We start from the raw sequence: 20,340 nt of genomic DNA, 5'->3' as shown, positions 1-20,340 counted from the left end.
ATTTTTAGAGGCTTCTATAGGTTTCTGATATTTTGCCAAATGCTGCAGATCTGCAAATGGGAATGGAGAGAAGGGAACACTGGAGTACTTAGGGGGAATCTCAAGCCTATCACTGCACCAACAATCACACTTATCAACCCCTGGGAAACAGTTCCAGTGTAACTGTAGGAATAAATGACATTTTCTTAGGACTTTTTATGGAAACATGTAGCATCAAAGGTGAGACTCAAAGAATATTAACTGCATTTTCTGTATTTCTGCTTTCTGGATCAAAGAAAACTCTTTCTCTTGCCTAAAATACTCCAGGCTGCACTTTAGCACTGCCATTCATGAATTAGTGATGCAGGGATTATATCTACCACATAAAATTCCCTCCACTTAGTCAAAGCAGTCCTTCTACCACATGGCATCAATATTCACAACCCACATTATCTCAGAAAATATTACATTAAGAAATTCCCCTTTTTTCTCAGTTACTGAGTTCTCTCTGCTGGTACTGTATCTCAGAAATTATTAAAATCAAGTAATCATGTTATGATGCTGGAGCAGAGAACACAGTGATGGTGGGAGGAGGTTTTTGTATTTAACTTTTTTCCACCCTCAGGAAAAAAATAGCAGTCCTAAATCCACCTTGATCTCCATATACAGGTGTATGCACAAGTGCTTTCAACTTAACCTGGAAAGAATTTTTTCCTAGCCCAGGACTCCTTCAAATCAATGTTCTGTTATTTTCCTGTGACAGGCATATGGGACTCTTCATCTGTTAAACTTTAAACATCCATAAAGTGTTGGCAGAACCGGGTCCTGTGTTTGAAAACACTAGAGGGATAAATGCTAAAGTAAACTTTATGTTTCCCATTATATGGATCATTACACTAAAGCTTAAAGAGCTTTTAGGTACTTGTTGTACCTCAATGCACTAAGGACTTGCTTTTCAAAAATGCACAAAAGCATATTTCTTGTTGATATTTGGGTTTTAGAAATGAAGTAATTTACTAGGTCTCTACTCTTTAAGCTGCAACAGCACCACTTCTGCCTGTCCTTTTTTTCATAGAGGTGAATCATATTATAGTATATAAATCTCTCACTCTGTTTAAAAAGAAATTCCCAAAAACTGAGCAGTAAAACTACCTAGAAAGTAAACAGATAAGACCAAGACATTCTGACATCCAGACCTTTAGCCCTTACTCACTTTTTCTTGCTTTAATTCACTTTAGCCCTGAACACATCCAGATTATTAAAGCTGAGCCATTTCAAAAACATGGATACAAGGTCAAACAACCTCACAGTCAAAATCCATTTATTAAAATAAATGGATCACAGTCAAAATCCAAAATCTTAAAACTATATTAAAATCCATTTGCCAATATCAGCAGATGGAGAATGCTTTTCTTCAACTTGCCTGTGGTAGGAATTACAAAACCTTATGCCTGAATTTGTGCCTTGAATGCTCTAGCATCAACACCTAATGACATTTTCATTAAGCCAGTTTGTAACCCAAAAGAAAACACAAACTTCACAGAAGGAAGAGCAATTTTATTTAAATGCCTGTGAAGCTGCTAGGGAAAAAAGCTAAGAAATGTGTCAGTCTGTGCTCCTAGCTACCAAATCTGGTTTAAATTTCTGATGGAGTAGTCTTCCACGGGAAAATGCTGAATTAGTGAAATCATGATGTGTCTCAGAAATGCTGACTTAATAAACTCTTGCTGAAAAAATTTCAGAAGCCCTTAGCACTGGAATTAAAGCATTTTACTCAAAGAAAGTGATTCAACTTTTATTGAAATAAAATAGAAGAATTGTTTATTGGAAAACTAAACTCTTCCTGCTTCCAATTCTAAATAGAATACAGTCTACAAACCAATTGCCTTTTACTGCAGTCAATTATTAAAACTTTACACAGCAACAAAAAAATTCACCAAAACCCAGCTGAAAACAAGCCCACATGTATATCCATTCAGCCATGGCAGGAACACCATGGCACACAGCTATTAGGAGACAGCAAACCTGACCATGATGCCAACCCTTCAGAAAGCAAGAGAGGTTACAAAACTCTTATCAATCTTCCCCTTTCCCCTTGCTATGCATCACCTTGCACATCTCCTGAAACATTTTTCTTCCTACTGAAGTACAAAACCTCAATTTTCCTGAGCTCAAGCAGATGTGAAGGATAATATTATATAAAATTCACTGTATTAGAGAAAACTCACTGTGTTTAAGAGGAAGTGAGGAGTGTACAAGCTTTAAATATTGAACTAAAATAGCAGTTCTGGTTTAAACTTATGAAATGGAATGGTGTCAACCAACAGACTCTAATTCTCTAGAGTATTATGAGTTTTGAACTAGGATTTTTTCCCCCTTGGTACTGTTTTACTGGGTTACAGAAAACATAGAGAGCAATTAATTTTGATACTCAAAACAATTCTTGTGCTTGCTTGTGACAGACGGATGCATTAGACAAAGTAGAATTGGCTCATGGCTCTGTTCTTGAAAGGTCAAGAAGGCTGAACTCTACTGGCCATCCCATCCTTCTGCAGAGAAAAAAGTGTGAGTCTATGAAGTGTGACATAACTGAAAGGAAAAAAGTTTTGTGCTCCCATTTAAAACACTGTGAAGTGAATTTCCATTTTGTGGTTTCAGCTGCTGATCACTAAAACTCCCACCAGTTTTGGAAACATGCCCAAGTGTAACAGTACAGAGAGCCACAGTTCAATTATGCCACTGTGTCTGAATCCAGGAAGGTAATTAAATTAATTCAAATACACTCTGCTGAATACCTGTCACATCTGCTCCTCATTACTCTTATTAAGCCCAAGAAGGCAAGGAAAAATGCACTTATTCTCTCTACAAACACACTCTCAGGAGTTTGCAGCAATATCAAAGAAGAGCTATCTCCCTCAATATTCAAAACTGTTCTTCAGTATATGGGTAGCAGAGATTTAATTCTGGGACTCAAGAGAACCTCTCTGGGGGTGGCTGACACCTCACCTTTGAACATCAAACACCAAACACATCACACACTGAACAACTTTTAATCCTGTGCTGAAGTTTTTATAGAAGTTAAATGGATGTGCTTTCCCATACATGTCAGGTACAGGGATGCAAGCTGCCCCAGAATGTAAAATTCAATAAAAATAAACTGGCAGATCCTATGGCAGAGATCCATTTTCTCCAGGAAGAGAATGGAGAGTTTCATAAAACACTAATGAAAACTTACTCAGCATCCAACTTGTCACAAATTCAGATTTTTTGGTTAGTACCTACAAGGAGTGATAGCTTCTGCTGTTCTCAGGTATCACCCACCTCTCCTAAGCATACATAGAGTTTAGATTCTTTAATCCTGCAATAAAGCCAATGGGACTTTCACCTGCTCTGTAGAAGTGCATGATGTCTTCTACATCCTGAAACAAAGATGTTTTGTTTAACTGAAAAATCAATTGAAAATTCAAGAATTCAAGGTTAGTGCTCATCTTTGACCAGTTAAACCAAAAGAAAGAAAGATCCGTTCATCCACAGGGATATCTATCTTCTCAGAAACACCATGCAGAAATTAAGAGTAGATCAGTAAAACATTACAGAAATGTCACTACACCAAAAGTGAAAGACTGTGGAAAGCATGAAAGCTTTTCATTCTGACAAAAAAAAAAGAAGAGAGAATTCACAGGCTTACTGGCTTGCCACAAACCTCAGGGGATGATCCAGCTCTACTGGCAGTATCACAGACTTGCAAAGATAGAGGTGTTTGTCCCCTTCCTTTCTGCCTTCATGCCTCCCTCCCTCAGAGACAGAATTCTTGTCACACATTCAGAATAGCTGAATGTGGATGAGAAATTTCTTTTGCCACTCAGTTTTCATTGCTTTTTAACTAACAGAAGGCCTTCTTTTTTAACTTCCAGGGTTAAAGCAACAATTTCATTAACTACTATTTTAATGTACAAACTTGGTAACCAAGGGATTCTCGTTCCCAGACCACAAGACTGACATATCCACAGAGATACCACACCACTTCCACTGAACCAGTTTGCAGGAGACTTGGCAACAAAACAACATTTTTTCAGAAGTCAGCAATGCCAGGAAACTGTGCTGAAGCAGGTGGTGGAGCCAGTACCTAGGGATACCAAGGAAGAGGATGGCAACCAGTAGACTCCACTCAATGCAACTTCTTTCCTCCCAGGTACAGACCCCTAGCAAATAGCATTGCTATTGAGCAAGTAAGATAAAGGCTTTGCATGGTGGATACAATACAAATTATATGTATGTATATGTGTATTATATATAAATAAAATAGATACATACTCTTTCCAAAAACCTGAAAATGAACAAGAATTGGGGAAAGATCCACATGTATTTATCAAGTGGCATCAACAAAAAATATCACTGGCACTAGACATGGCCTGGGAATGCTCCTGAACACAGAAATCATAGAACCAGCATGAGATTTAAATCAAAATAAGAAACTCATACCCTACAATTTAAATACTTTTCTCCTGTCTGCTCTGGAGCCTTCGGGACAAGCACTCACTTTTTTTTTTTCAAACCACTAAATGAAAGCAGATATTCTGCTCTTACTTAAATCCCAGTTGAGACTGCAGAGAAGAAAATGTGGCAATATGCAACTGCAAGAGTTGGCAAAATTATACCAACTGTTTGCCTGTGGTATCCAAAATGTAAGTTTTTGCACCTCAATTCCCAGCTTTCAGAGTGCTGGCACCTTTGTAAATTTGAATTCTGTTTTCTCCACATGCCTCAGTCCTCACAACCAACTCTTTCTCCAGCAGGTGGAATACAATTACAATGAGAATTTTCAGATTAAAAAACCTCACAATGCTCTACAACTCTGTAAAGAAACAGACAGGGACAAAATTGATACAACTCCAATCTCACTGCTCTATTGTCTCTTACCTTTACTTAGAGCCATATAAACTTTTTATAGATTAGAAATCTACATAGCATCAATGACATCTCTTGGCAAAACATTACTTGAAGAAATGATATTAATATCCTTTTCTAGGATATTAAATGAGAAACTAACAAAACATACTGGCAGAACAAAATCCTTGTTATTAAAAAATCCTGCAGCAAGTAACACAGATAAAATAGCAAAAAAGAAAACATCAGGGCATGTCAGCTAAGCAAACCTCTCTGAGAGTTTCTGACTAGTACAACACTTGTCTGCTTTTAAAACTTTTAGTATGTCACAGATAATTTAGTTCCTTCAAGTGCAGACAAAAAAATAGCAGGGAACAGAGCTAACATACCACAATTTTCCTCACTACAGGAAAAGCATTTGCAGAAGCACAAGGAATTAGACTGGAGAATGTGGGGTGGGGGAGGAAGGCAGTTATAAATGCAACAACCACTGAGAAATGATTCAAGAGGTGTTTGTACCTTACAGTCCTGACACCAATCTGCTACTTACACACCTTTTGGGTTTTAATGTTTAGATACTGTTGGCCTTCTTTCTCAGCATTAAAAATATGTAACACACATTTTATTGGAGACAATGACCTAGAGGTTGTGACTTGCCAGCTGTAACAATGCACACAAGGGGCAGATCCAACATTTTGAACACAGCACTCTCAGGCTTCCAACTCCCACCTGCAAACACTGTCTGCTCCTACTACATCACATCTGCAGCTTTCTCCTTTGTGCTGCTTTGCATGCAAGTTTTATCATTCATTCATTCAAACATCATGCTGAAGAAAGGCACCCCTACAATCCTGTCCTCTAGACTGAAGCACAGATTGCAATCCCAGGGTTTGTTGTGCATGACTCACAAGCAAGAAATGGCCTAAGCTCTCACAAAGCTGTTTAGATAAAGAAGAAAGATACAAAACAGATTCCAGGGCCAAATCATGACTCAGGGATCATCTTGTGGTACTTAGTCATTCTAAATTAGGGGACAAATGGATTTGGCCCCAAAGGCTGTTTCAAGTTCCCGAGGATATTGGATGGTGGCAGATAAACCAAGCACCCTCCATCCTGTTTAATTTATCTGCAGTCTATCTTGCCAGTCTGGAAGGTCTTCTAGAATTTCACAACTTCTGTATTTTCTTTTAGATACTACCCTGTGTAAGCACCATTTAACCAGCACAGCAGGGGAAGGTGTAGTCCTCAGAAAAGAAGCAGAAAAGAAGAAAAGACAATATAGGGCATCTCTCCACAGGCAGTGGGAGGCTTCTAGGTCATACACACTCATTGTAAATGTATGTGGCATGGCAGGAGATAAGAGAAAAAATGTGGCTGCCTTCCCAGTGGCCTTATGAACTAACAGATGGCACAGCAGTTCAGTTTCATACTTTACTTTTCCTAACATGGATGTTAGGGGGGTGAGGGGGGAGAATGAGCTTCCCAAATGAATCTGAAGAGATGTGAGGGATGACACTCTGAATGTCATTCAGATGCACAAAGGGTACAACCAGTCATTGCAATGAAATCCCAGTTGAAAATTCCTCAAAGCTATCCCAGCATTTCTTAATGTCCCACACATAGAGAGGTCTGCATTTTGCTAGGATTCTCTGCTCATAATTCTTTAGTCACCATCTTGCTCAAATTACTCTGCAGAGGAACATCTCCCCTCAGCACTGCCAGGCACTGCTCACTGGCTGCTCAAACCAGGCACCCCCAGGAGCTGCAATATTCAGGAGATTCAGTTTGCTCCTCTGATTTTGGCAAGCTGGAATTTGTTAATTCCACATCTGCTGCAAGACTCCCAGCTTGTTTTCAGGCCAGTGATGTTAAAGAAATGGGGGTCCTCACAGATTGTGGTACTAGGGGTTATATGTTAAATGTGAGGAAATATGGGAGAGGCACTTGCTAGAGAAGGCACACTAATGTTACATTAAAAATCCAACTATTTCCTATATGCTAAGAAGTTACTCATTTTTTCTGTGAAAGACCAGAGGAAATTTGCTGGATTGCTCTGGGGAATATAAATGCATTTTCAGAGAAAACTAGATATCAATCCCAGAACCCATTCCCCATTTTGCATCCTTACCCTTAAACATCTGCCTAATCCAGAAGGCAGCCTGGGCTGATGGCCAGGGCTCTTTCATTACAGGATGAGCAATCTCATCAACAGCTGGGTGACCAAGTGTAGCAAGTGCAGGACTAAGAAAGTGACAGGGCCTGTTAGAGTAAGATTTCTTGAATGAATGATACACTGCTGATGGCTCTTAATTTAAAACCTTGATACTGATTTAGGTTTGGTTGTCAGAATGTGCTGGAAATGTCCAGTCTAATTTTATCACTTATTTCCTTAGCAGAATCCCTGATCCTTTGTTTTTAACCAACATTGTGTGAGAGGCTTTGTTCCCTGCTTTACCTTAATTTTCAAAACTTAACTGAGTTTGGCACTTGCATGATGACTGAAGCTGACAACTTGATTGCTGCCATAATTTCTTTTTTTCTCAAGGAACAAGAGCTCCAGAATCTGTTTGTAGCCCATGATGTAGTTCTCCACATTGCCTCTTGGTTAACTTTCCATGGAAAGTACATGGACAGCAGAGTCAAAACACAGAGCTTTGAGCTGAGAGCTGCAGTAAGCATAAATAGGATTCCCTACAGGGGTGTTCTGCCCCACTGTTTTTGGGACAGTGACACTGAAGCTGGGTTAATATAAGGCACCAGAGATGTCAGGAGTATGGAGCAGACACACAGTTGCACCAGCTCTGATACTTGAATCCTTAACTAGTAACCTAAAAATGCACTTTTTGCTCACAGTATACAGCCAAAGGTTAATGATAAATCTTTCTTTGCAGCCTACAAGTCAGGGTAAACTATCAAGCATGCAGAGCAGCTAAGCTCTGTATCTGGTTGAAGGTAAAAATGTAAACTCTGCCTTGAACTCCTGCTGTCAGGCTACAGACATGGAGTTCCTGATCACAAGCCTTTACTGATATTCACTAGCTCTGGCCCACTTCTCAGAACACAGAGACATAGGCAGTGCTTGTAGAAATATGAAATACTTGAACCTGCAAGACAAGAAGCTTCCAGAAAGCCCTGCTATCTAGAAACTGCATCTGGAGTAAAAACCCTTCATGTTTAAGACAAAGGAAGGGAAAGTCCTCGAGTCTCTTGCTGAGGAGCTCTCTCCACAGCTGCAAGAAGCAGCTGGAGCCACAGCACAAAGTCTCCAACCCCTGTGACAGGATTGCATGGCACACAGTAACTCCAAGCCCACAACAGCTTCCTTGGGCAATGCAAGGAAGATGGAAAGGCTAAGTACCTAGGAGAAGGCAGAGCTCCCAGCCTCACTCACCATCCCCCTGGCCCAAACCTTCCAGGCAGGTTGCCAAATCTTTAAGCCCCACTGCCAGGAAGCTGGGAACTCAAACAAATAAGAAACTGGACAGTTTTTCAATAAAGTATCTTGCTAAAACTAGGGCACCTCTGCCATTTTGCAGAGAATGCTGAATCAGCACAGAGCATCCTTGCATGGGAAATTGCTCCCCAGACCACTGGCACACTTAGTAAATCCTAGACAGTTAGAGATTTCCCTCAATACTACATTTAAAAAGGCAAAGGAAAATCAAGGAATTAAAACCTCTTGGGATTAGCATTGCTCTGGAGAATGAGTTCATACTGTCTCTGCTCCCAAATTAGACTGTTTCTTTAAGCACCACAGCTAAACTCATTATATATTCATACCAGCAACATGCTATTAATATCAGATGTGAGCAGATAGCCTTGCCCTGCACAAGACAATGTGGTTTTTTCCATTTTAAAATATTAATTTCTCTGTAACGCAGAAAATTCTAGGAGTTTTAAAGCACTCTTTGTGTCATGAAAAAGGCAATATAACTAATGAGAAACAGCAAAAATGGAAACAAGATTAAGATATTGCAATTCAATTTCCTAGAAAATAATGTGCCACCAGCTGTGTAAGCTTTCCTGTAGCTAAAACAAATATTCTGAAAACAAGGAGGCAGATACTTTACACTGTAGCCTGTCTCCTGAGCAGCCAGGTCTCCAGAAGAACTCTCAAGTTGCCTCTTAGATTGTACCAGGGCTTTAAAGACAGTCATAGAACACACTGATTTGATAAGCAGGACTCTGGGCTATCTTTAATTTTTATGTTCAACTGAGCAGACACATCCAGTACTGCCACCACACACACTCTATGGTCCCTGAACACAACAAATGAGCAGCACAACGTGCACCATTCCTCTGGCACAGCAGACAAGACACATGCTGATCCAGCAGCTGGACTCTTTGGTTTTCTCTCCCAAACAGAGAGGCAAGGGCCTACCTGCTGATTCCAGTGACAGGCACTGTGCATTCTGTAGAGTTTCCTCTTCTGGAAGCTGTGCAGGGGCCTGGTCCGGGCAGATGTGCTCACGTTAGTCACAGAGACAGACCTGAGCCTTGTCCTGTCTCTTCTTCTTTTCTTGATGTGCTGATGGTCAAGCAGCCAACTGCCTGCAGAGGACACCTCTCTATTGTCTGAAGCTCTGCAGTTTCATGAATAATGAGGAGAGGAAATACAAAATGTCAGATACGCTTCATGTGCACAGGCCAAGATTTCACACGCTGATTAGCATTAGCTATCTGAGAGAATTTTATAAACACCACAAGGTTTTAGTATGCTGTTTCAGACAATTGTGTATGTCCTTTGTTTGCTAGTTAATTACTTTCATGTCAGGTCAGGAAGGGGAGTTTATCATTCTTCTTCACCTTTGTGCTCACAGAAACAAATGTCAAAATGAAGTTAAGCCCTCAAGCATATATTGAGTTTTGTTTTTTACAAATTCAAGAACTCTCTAATATTTTTAACACAAATGAGTTTCATGTTACAATCAATATTTCCCTTCATACTGATGCTCCATTCAAGACACCAGTCATGCTAACATAAAGGAGACCTAGAGTGCTGTCCTAATATCTTCAAGATTTTTTGGTTTTGTTCAAGAACTGAAACCTAAGTAAAGCTTTACAAACCAGTGATCATTCAGCACAGGGTTGCAATTCACTGTGAAGCATTTGTATCAAAATTAGAAACTCTACAACTTCAAATGTAGATAGTCAAAATCAAGCACAAAGATGTGGCCAAAAGCAGTGGAAGCCCCTGCATGTATGTGTAGAACAACCTCACACCATTCTCACCAACCTACAGCCTGGCTGGTGACCAGAACAGGCAACACCACAAAGCAAGAATTTAAAACACTCTCCCATTGGGGTGGGAATGACTTAATGGAAAGAATGAACTTCCTTGCTATAAGTATTCCTGATTTTATTTATATTTGATTTATATCAACATCTCTCTGCAGAGCTGAAAGCTTGCTGCAAAACTCCCTCCAGCTTTTATTTTTACAATACTGAAGACCTTGATCACAGCTCTGGACTGTCTGAGCAGTGTAACTACACAAGGTATTCTGGCCTTGGTTCCTAACAGGTCATCTATCTGCACAAATGATTATTTTGTCTCATGACAAGTCACAGTTTTATTAGCAAAGATGTGACACAAAAGAACATGAAAATGAATTTATTACAAGGCCACTTATAAATCTTTTTTGACAGGTGGTATTCTTTTACCAGTACATTTTTATTAAATGAAAAGGCTTGTAATGGAAGTGTGATTAAACACCATCCCATGCTGTGTTGGAGTGGTAACAAAGCTTTACAGGCTTCAATTTGAGCTGTCTTCCTGACACAGCAATATAATCCAATAAGCAACACAGACACATGAAAACAACATCCTAATTAACAGAAGGATTGTACAAAGCATTTAGAGGAACATACCAGTAAGTGCCAAGAAAAAGCCCAAAATACTGAGGCATGACATTCTTAATGTTAACACTGGATTTTTTAAGGCTTGAGAAAGAAATACAAGGTTTATAGTCCATGGAAAAGATTTCTTAAAATACTCTCTCTGAATTCTCAGAAACATTTTCTAAGTCCGATGGTCCCAAGCTCAACTTGTGGATTTCCACATACTTAAGTGAGAGACAACTTAGACAGATAAATTAGAACAAAAAGCTCCTCAGCCTGGCTCTTTAACTTCTGTGATTCCTGCCTTTGTTCTGGTGGTCTGCCAAGGCCCTTGGTAATTTCCCTGCAGTCTCTGACATCTGCTGTGTTTCCCCTCCTGTGCCTTGCAGCATTGCACTACTCCAGTTTCAGATGAAGAGATCTCCTCTTGTGGCCTGGAGCTCCAGTACATGGCAGGGGGGTTTTCCTGCCACTTGTATAAAAGGTTTCCCAATGAAGCTCTGATTTTTAGTCTGAGTATTTTTCAACATGTGATTCTACAGAAGAGCAAAATGAACCACAGCCAGATGTGAAAGTCATAAATTTGCTAAAAAGCTCCTTTCAAAGCTCATAAGTTTGCCTATCTTGCTCCTAACCTGCACAGCAAGCCATCAGACAGGCACTATTTGTCCTGAAGAATTAAATTTTTTCCTTCCTCCCCCTTCATAAGAAAGTGGGTATCACTTAGGGAACTGCTTCTGTGAGCATCCACCTTCATGCAATGCTTTGCTTCAAAAAGCAAATTTGTATTTGCTTTTTAATCTTGCCACCTAGATTCAACTGAGCAAGGAAAAGAACACCAAAAAAAAAAAGGCACTAATGTAATTAGGCCTTGACAGATGGCAACTCAAGGTTACCCACATTTAATCAACCAGGAACTGTCCAAGCACCTCCACTTCCTCTGTGAACAGCCCAGTAACCAACTGTACTGCAACCCCACAATTACCAACCCCAGAGCATCTTGTGTTTAAACCTACTTTCAAATGGAAAATTGTGGTTTTCACATCAACAGCCTACAACTGATTTCAAGAACTTGCTTAAGTGAAAATTGCTATGATCTGTTTTTTCTCCCTCTCAAAAAGAAAAGAATCCCCTTATTTTTCATTTGGTTTTGATTTCTGCTTTCTGAAATACTGAATACAGTCAGAATGGACTCTAAAAAAAGCAAGGGGAGAAGCAGCTAAGAATTAAGTTAACTGCAGCAAGTTAATAATTAACTAATAAGTTAATTCAATTAATTGAACACACAGCTACTACAACAACAAAATACCACCAAAAACCTGAAACACATTCAAGAAAACCTCCAGAAGTAGGAGGCAGTGAATTTCTCTGCAGGATTCTCATGCTAACCACTCTTTATCATGCATCTTTAATGAAAAATATTTATTGGCAGATTTCAAAACACTTCATAAGCAGTAAAAATTTAAAATTAATGTTTAACTCATGTTTAGGACAGCATCTAGAAAGCCCTAAAACCTCTCAAAGTCCCTTCCAACACCTACCTTGCCAAACTCCAGTTTAGAGCTATGGCATTGAGGAAATCTTCCAAGTTCTAACATTTTTCTTGGACTTTTTTAGGTCATGAGTAGAAAACAACCAACCTTAGAGAGTGGTCCATGAGCATGGAAAGACCAACTTTGGACTAATAAATAAGAAGAGAATTGGCTTGAAGTTACATCATTTGAGTCTCTCATCATGAAGTTAACTTCCTACACTCCTGAAAACATTTTTAAAAGCAGGAATGCTTCCTCATATATCCTATTAAAAAGTCAGACTCAAGACACAGGCTAAATGACTCTCTTCTTCCACACACCCATCTCTATTAGCAACTCTTATTTCAGGGCTATTTTTAGTCCACATCTGAGAGGAACCTTCTGATTTTCTCCTACATCATCTGTAAACATCAGGAGCAGGGATGCCACAAGCCAGGACTCCTTCATCCTTAAATTTAGGGCAGAATCACACAATCACTGTGGAACAGAAGGCAGCTAAAGGAGCTGCCCATCCAAGCTGCTCACTATAATCTCTTAGTGGGAGGCTCCAGCCTCTGCAGCAAAGCTGGAACAGACGGTGTGGCCAGCTCTTCTTGGAGTCAGGAGCCAGGGAATTATGTGCTGCTGCACACTGCCATAAACACCCCAGCTCTACTTGGAAACAGTTTCTTCATCCACCTGATCTTAATTAACAGCATCCTCAAAACTCACACTACAAGTATCTCAGGAGAAATATCCAACACACCTAGATTTTTTTAAACTGTATTCAATTACCTTAATGTTGTTTTGAAACTAATACTTATTACAGCTTGTACTGTACTTAAAATCTTTGAATAAAAGAGAGAATTACCTAGCAGTATGGACTAGCACTGAGAAACATTTTTCTAAAATATTAATTTCAACCTATAGTCATCCTGAAAGGTATGTCCACCCAGAACAAAATACCTTGAATGGAAAATAGTATGTGCAAATTCCTGAAAATGTGGGTGGCAAAGATAAATTTGGCCATTTACTGAAGACTGATCTTAAAATTAATGAAGTTGCCACCCTGACACTGACCCCTGCTGAGACACATGACATTGCTTATGTATTCTACTAATCTAGTTTGTCAGTTTTCCAGAAATAAAGCTGCACTTGTTATGACAGAATGCATTAAGTCTCAAACAATCACACTAAATATGTTCCTATACTCTTTCACTACTTCACAGATTCATCTTCCAATAATAGTTAAATAGTTATAGTGACTATACATTTATGATATCTTTAGGAACAACACAAAACCCTACTATTTTCAACCTTACAATCAAGACTTGACTTCTCTTCAAGCCTGCAGAAAGCAGCTCTTCTTTTCTTGTTTAATACTGTAATGATTATGAGTTCCATATAGATAACTTTACCACAAGTTACTCACAAAAAAACCCCAAACTAGCACACTGTCACCCACCTGAAGGAGATACCATTGACCAGCTGTCTGTGTCTACAGGTCTTGGATGAAAGAGATGAAGAAGCTGGAGACAGATTGAGTGGAGCAATAAGGCTGCTGATGATTTCACTTAGTTGTGCACTCTGGAAAAAAAATTAAAATTAAAGATAGTCAGACTTATCCAGACTCAACAGCTCAAAGGTCCTGGGTTCTTGTTTTCCTACTTAGGATTTCAGTCCTGTACATCATGGAATAATTTAGTTTCTTCCTGTGAATAACCATGGTGGCACGGTTTCCTTTCACAATTATTATGTTCAACCCTACCAAAACCCACATAAAACACCAACAAAACACCACCACAACCCTGAGCATTGTTTATACACTTGAAGTAGTGCCCTGAATACATCAGTGACCTCAGCATTGTAACCAAAGGTCTTTAAAAGGAAAAAAAGAAACCAGAACACTTTTACAGCTGATATTACAACAGCTGCAGCCAGAGCTGCTAACTGGCCATTTGACAAGCATTTCAACAGAGGGAAAAAAAGGTCAACTGTCTTTTCATTGTACATTTTGTTCACTCAAAGTGTTTTTGTTCTTAAAAGAATCCTCTTCATTGCTTATTACAGGTTGACAAAGGTGTTTTTATAAAAGGAAGTGTAACTAACTACTTGAGGATTATTGTAATGACAGACAGAATGGGGAAGATCTTTGCTATCCTCAAAAATAGCAACAAGAGGCAACCACCCTGCCACCCTGCTCTCCTGCAAAAAAGCCTGACTTTAAAACTGACCCAAAACAAATGAAACTAATGTAGCCAATTTGTTAAAACTAAGAATTACTCCTTCCAAAGCAATGAATTGTGGACTGACTCCAAAAACATTTCACAATGATTTTTTGTTTTAAATGTCAGACCTTAAAGGCTATTCTCACAATAAATGTAGTTTGCTTAAAACTGTGTTCTGCACACTGAACAGAAATTAAATGTATCTGAAATGGCATACTTCTTTTTTTTTAAAAAAACCCAACCTTCTGCATTACTTTGCTGGATTTTCAGTCAAAACTCTGAATGTTTAAAACATGAATTGTTAGAGTTTACCTAGTAAGTTCTCCTTACATTTTGATTTCACATTTATATTTATGCAGAAAGAGGAAGAATTTTTTTTGTTTGTTTTATTACAACTCACATATTTTCTGTTAACATTTAGGTGAGGCAGTCAGGTAAAAATTTCACATCAGAATAAAAAATTCTAGGATGGATATTAAAGCATAGAAATAGCAAGTCAATTATAAAATAACTGTGAAAAGCAAACAAGATGCCAGTAAAATAGTTACCAGATTGATTTAAAAATCTCAGCAGAATTTATTTTGTAAGGAGTAGTCTCTACTGAATATAGGAGTATTAAAAAAATAGGCAGACTTTCAAAACACAAAGAAAAACATACATGTAGCCAGGAAAAGGACTTGAAAACAGTGTTAATAAAAATTGCCAGCCTTAGTCACTTTTATTCTACATGACTTTTCTTTTGGTTCACAAGCAAAATTCCTTATTTTTAACAAAGGAATACTTTAATACCAGGCTGAGGAATTCTGTGGGAATATCTGTAGACGTTCTTCAGGCTGCAGGACTGCTGCTCCTGACACTGAACAAGAAACTCAGACTTTCAGAGTTAAGAACAGAACTGGAAGTCAAAAATGCAATCAAACTCCAAGGTTTTTAGTGGTGCAAAAATTAAGAAAACCAAAGTGTTGTGTGAGGTATGTTAGTCCACTTCCATGTAATTTTCAGATCATTAAAGTTCTTGCACCCCTTGGACCAAATTTGTGGCTACTTGGGGACCAGGAAACAGAGCACTATCCTTTGAATTGTCAAAAATCTTACTGAAAAGTGTGTTAAATTCTCCAAGCTACCATTTAAAAGAGGGGCCATTCATCACATTCTAAAAATGCTCTTTGGGTTACCTTGTGCAATTGCCTGCACTGAGCATATAAAGTTTCTGTTTCATTACTTCCTCACTCCTGCCTGTGGTGGGTAAGATTTATCAACCAGGGGAAGCATTTTAAAAACAGGAAAATATGACTGTCAAATAAGGAAAACTGGCACAGAGATTCAGAAACAGGCACTAGTATTTAATGCTATTACTTATACCCCTTTTAAAAAATGTGTTTATGACCAGGAGTTTATGTAGAGCAGCAGAGCAACAAATTAATGCCCCACAGTGGCTTTGTTTTACACAAACTGCATAAATTCATTCTGTACAACAAATTTCCAGTATCCCTTTCAGCAATGTGATCCTACCACATCCTTTATGTACTTTCAAGCAAAAGAAAACCTTGCTGGATTCTACATAGTATTTCCTGGAACCAACCATGGAAACAGCCATTTTTCACACTGCAAAGCAAAACTCTGCTCACAACCACTGTAAGTAAGCACCTGGAATTCCTCAGCTCCAAACCAGAGTCCCACAATGTTTGAAAAGGCAGATGAACAATTGTATTCTGCTGGAGCTTTTTTTTTTATTTTTAATTTCAAGTGCAATATATCTCTGCTGTCAGCTGTTCTCTTTCATCTCACATAAAGCTTTTCCTGAAACAACCTGTGGAAACTCTACACTGACCTGACTATAAAGCAGGAGCAGGTTTGTGGATGGTTCTTAGAGGCTGTTCTGTGTCCCTTGGAGGGAAACAATGTGGTAACACAGACACATCAGAAATAAAAGGTTAATTTGTAAACCTGCTGTACAGAGTAGTTATTTAAACCTTTCAATTAATCACCACCCAATCCCAGGACTGCAAAATATCTTTCTTTTTGGGAGTCATCACCATGGAACCTCCCTATTTCTGAAGTCAATCGTTTGGCTTCACTGATGTGGAAAGAAAAACTCCACAACTCCACACCAATTTTCACAGAAGAAAATTCTGAGTTTATTTTAAAAGTATAAAAGACATATGCATATGCATTAAACTGCCTTATCAATTTTATGAGCCTGTGTAATTTTTCAGTCATGTAGTTGTAATGTAGTGTTTGCAACCCAGATTTAGTATTTTTGTTTGTTTCAGCCTCAAGGTTGGTGGGGCCTCTTCTTATCTCTCTTTAGTTTGGATGTTTGCACTCTTTTATAAGTGGTCTTGAACATCTTTTGCTCTCTCTGCAGACCTTGTTGTGAGTACACAAGTTAAAAGACTAAACAAGCAGATTCTAGCTAAATCTAAAACTGGTTTTTATTCCCAGTTAAGTTTCCAACCCCCTGTTTGAACTGCCAGCTGAGTTTTGTTTTACTTTACCTGTTTTTCTATGTTTCGTAAAAGCAGAGTGGGACTGCTGGGTGACATTTCAAAGTCATGCTCTGGCAGAGAATCCTGGCTCTCAATGGCAGCTTGGCAATTCCCTGTGGCGTTTAATAAAGCTTCTTGCTCTGTCAATTGGATCTGCTTCTTCAAAATGTCTTTTGGAAATGGGAATTCTTCTAAGACCACCATCCCCTAGACAACAGCAATTGAACACGGTTGGTTGACAACAGATTAAGCCTCCTAAATAATTTTTAAGGGGCAGTCAAACCTGGCACATTCCTCTTAAATCCTCCTGATGATTTTCAAGCACTTAGCTAGATTTTAAGTACACTTCATAGCTAAAATATGGAAATAACAGGCATTAAAAAAAACCTCCTGCATCAATTATGCTACTCCTTGTAACAGCAATCCCTCCGGTGTTATACCACTGCTTAAACATCTGTGCCAAAATTCAAATCAGGAATTCATACTTACTAGATTATACAATAATTTGCCTGCTGATTTAAGAGGAGGTTTTTTTTGTCTAAAAAATTATCACCCTTTGATTTGAACTTGGTTTTAGTCTTTGCAGTCAATAAACTCTGCTGGAGACATTCTGTAGTGCTCTATTTCTCTTATTTCTATCCATGTCCTATGCAAAATATCAAGGCTGTTATTTTTATGTAGTAAAAATGACACAATTCTAAACACAAGCATTTAAAAATTTAATAACTGATTTTTTAAGGTGAGCATTTTTAGTGTTTCATAATCAAAAGTAACTATCTTAAATATTTCAGCACTGTCACTACTTTTCAAGACCATTTTCACAAATGTGGTGTACCATCTAAAGCACCACCTAATAAGATAAATATAACTTTATATGGTAGGGAAATAACAGAGTTTCATAAATGGAACTAGGAAAATAATACCCCTATTGTGTTTTCCACATGACAGATTAGAAAAATGGAAGTCTCTGGTATAATCCTAGGTAATGTATCAGTTGGTTTAAAAAGATAAAATGTTAAACAAAATAAAAGCAAAAATAACCTTGTGATAGTCAAACCCAGTCCTCAAATAGTTCCTTGGTTTGTCATTATCTTGAGCAAATAAATTTAATACCAGAAACAGCTATCAAACCTCTCCAGGCTCTTTTCAAAGAGAAAGGGGAAGAACTCATTTGCTTTTAAAGTAACAACTGTAACTCAAATGGAAAGCAGATATTAAAAGAATGTGATCATTATAATTCTGCCTCAAATTTGTCTTTCTAATGAGAATATTCCACTCAACCAAAGGACAAGGAAGAATGCTATAATGTGAACACAAGGAAGCCATGCTGCTATTTCTTTAACCAAGTGAAATTATCTTGCTCTCACTGTGCCTAACTTATTCCATTGTTTGAATTATAAATTCAAAGTGAGAATAAAGATGTTCTCTAAAAATAAACAAAGGTGCTCAAAAATTTGGTTTAATGCCTAAAAAAGGCAGAAAGATTCTGAATGTCCTTCAGTGCTGGATTTTCCACACAGATCATCACCTGCACTTTTCCATTTACAGCAGGTGGACACAAATCCAGACCAGCAGCATGCTATGGGCAGTACCTTCAAGGAAATTCAAGCAGAGAACTAATTTTTGTGTGCCACAACAGGAGGACAAGCTACCTCAACAGCTTTAAACTCCTTTAGAACTTAGAATCTTTAGGTCTTTTTAGTAAAAGGATTGTAGGTCATGACCACAGAGAGTCTAAAAGGTCTAAAACCAAAATTCTGAGGTCAGAGGAACAGGAAGACACAAATTAAAAGTGTTGAAAAGAGGGACATGCACACACACATGCTTCCAATGGAATTTTATTTTTTGAAGTTTTAGAAACTTGTTTACCAAGCAAGGTAAGAGGAAAGGAGAAAAGGAAGAGGGAAACTGACAGAGGGTATGAAGGGGAGAGATGGACTAGGCACAGAGGAAAAGAGGAAGAGTAAAGAATTAGAAGACAGGCTATATTACAAGAAATGGGTTACAATCAGTAGGTTTTGGCAATGACTGCCTTCCTCCCCAAATGGAATTGTTTTGTTCTGCAGATATGGATTTTTTTTTTTTTAATGAAAGGACTCTCAAAGACCCAGAGGTGCTACTTCTGTGTTTGCAGAGATGGAGAAGACACACTGTAGTAGGCCAGGAAACAGCCCACAAGTTACTCATGTCCCCTCCTATTGCATTATGGTGCTCAAGGAGAGGCCTTTTGCTTGAAATTGTTGTTCCCTGGCTATGAATCACATTTTTTTCCATTCCAAGCACATAAAAACCACTCTGAAACCATTAAATAGCATACAAATTCTAATGATATTGTGTAATTCCTCTGCAGCCAGTAAATAAAAACAAAGAGCTCTTCTATCAGCCCACATATCCTTCTGTAGCTGCTGCACTGCTGTACTATAAATATGTACACAAATAAAAATCCCATCTGAAGAAAAGAGGTGCTTGCTTCACTATGGGACACAGTGCCAAACACTAAATACCACAGCTGGTAAAATGGACATAGAGCTTCAGAAAGGAATGTCACTGAAAATCTCCACCAGGAAGATGATTTGGCTCCAAACTAACATACCACCTAATGAAAATGTGTGACTAAAATCATGTTTTTCCTCTTATTCCTCTGATGTTTATTTCTCAATCTCCTGTAGCTCATCGACCTATGGCATCACAAAGGCTGACAGCTTTTGGGTGTAAGAGTGTGCATGTATCTGGTATTTAGGGCAACACCAAACCATGGGCATTCTCACCCTTCACCAAAATATAAAATCTCCTTACACAGACCCTTAAACAAAGGCTCTTCATTTCTTTGTAAAGAAAAACCTGACTGGGGACAAGCTGGATATGAAAAGAAAGGCTCTGAGGGCAAAAAGGAGAAGCAGGAATAATTCTTTATTTGTTCAGAGGGAAATGCTCTCTGAGGTGATTTTCCTCTCCTTTTAAACTCCCTCTAAGTCTCATGTTCCACCACATAAAGTCTGAAGCATCTTCCTGCTCCTCTCAGTGGTGCTTATCTGATCCCAAGACATACCAGAGAACCCACATGGGGCTCTCTGATGGAGAGACAAAGAGCCCTGCTCTAAAACCCCTCACTATCAAACCACCTCACACAGGTTTGGCTTCTTTTTGTCAGAATGACCTGAGGAACCCATTAAATTGATAGCTACATTACTAATGGTTTAGGAATGTCACTTTCCCACTGACTAGGCAGCTCAATTTACAAAAACTAGTACATGAATTACACACACTGGAATTTTAGTAATTATTAATCTTTGACCTGTTCAAAGTGCTGTACAAACATTAACCATCTAATCCTCAGAATAAACATGCACTGCAAGAAACAAAAATCCCACCCTGAAAGGCCACAGCACAAAAACAAATAACTGACCA

At 38.6% G+C, this 20,340-nt stretch overlaps 1 protein-coding gene across 5 annotated transcripts in view; it reads right to left on the bottom strand.

Annotated features, from left to right (window-relative positions):
• The window catches only part of KANSL1L (KAT8 regulatory NSL complex subunit 1 like), a 61,725-nt gene that overhangs the window by 19,105 nt on the left and 22,280 nt on the right, over positions 1–20,340 (bottom strand). For all 5 annotated transcript variants that reach the window (XR_009114636.1, XM_058027545.1, XM_058027547.1 and 2 more), the window contains exons 4-6: positions 16,942–17,139; positions 13,681–13,802; positions 9,248–9,449 (exon numbers count right to left, since the gene is read on the bottom strand). Coding sequence is in view for 4 of the 5 variants with exons in the window: in XM_058027545.1 (XP_057883528.1) it covers positions 9,248–9,449; positions 13,681–13,802; positions 16,942–17,139 (522 nt within the window). In the remaining variant the exon portion in view is untranslated. The remainder of the gene's footprint in view (positions 1–9,247; positions 9,450–13,680; positions 13,803–16,941; positions 17,140–20,340) is intronic.

This window comes from Melospiza georgiana, chromosome 7 (assembly GCF_028018845.1).
Source record: "Melospiza georgiana isolate bMelGeo1 chromosome 7, bMelGeo1.pri, whole genome shotgun sequence".
NCBI classification, from domain to species: domain Eukaryota; kingdom Metazoa; phylum Chordata; class Aves; order Passeriformes; family Passerellidae; genus Melospiza; species Melospiza georgiana.
The sequence above is the reverse complement of the archived record's forward strand: the minus strand, read 5'-3'. Positions and strand labels throughout refer to the sequence as shown.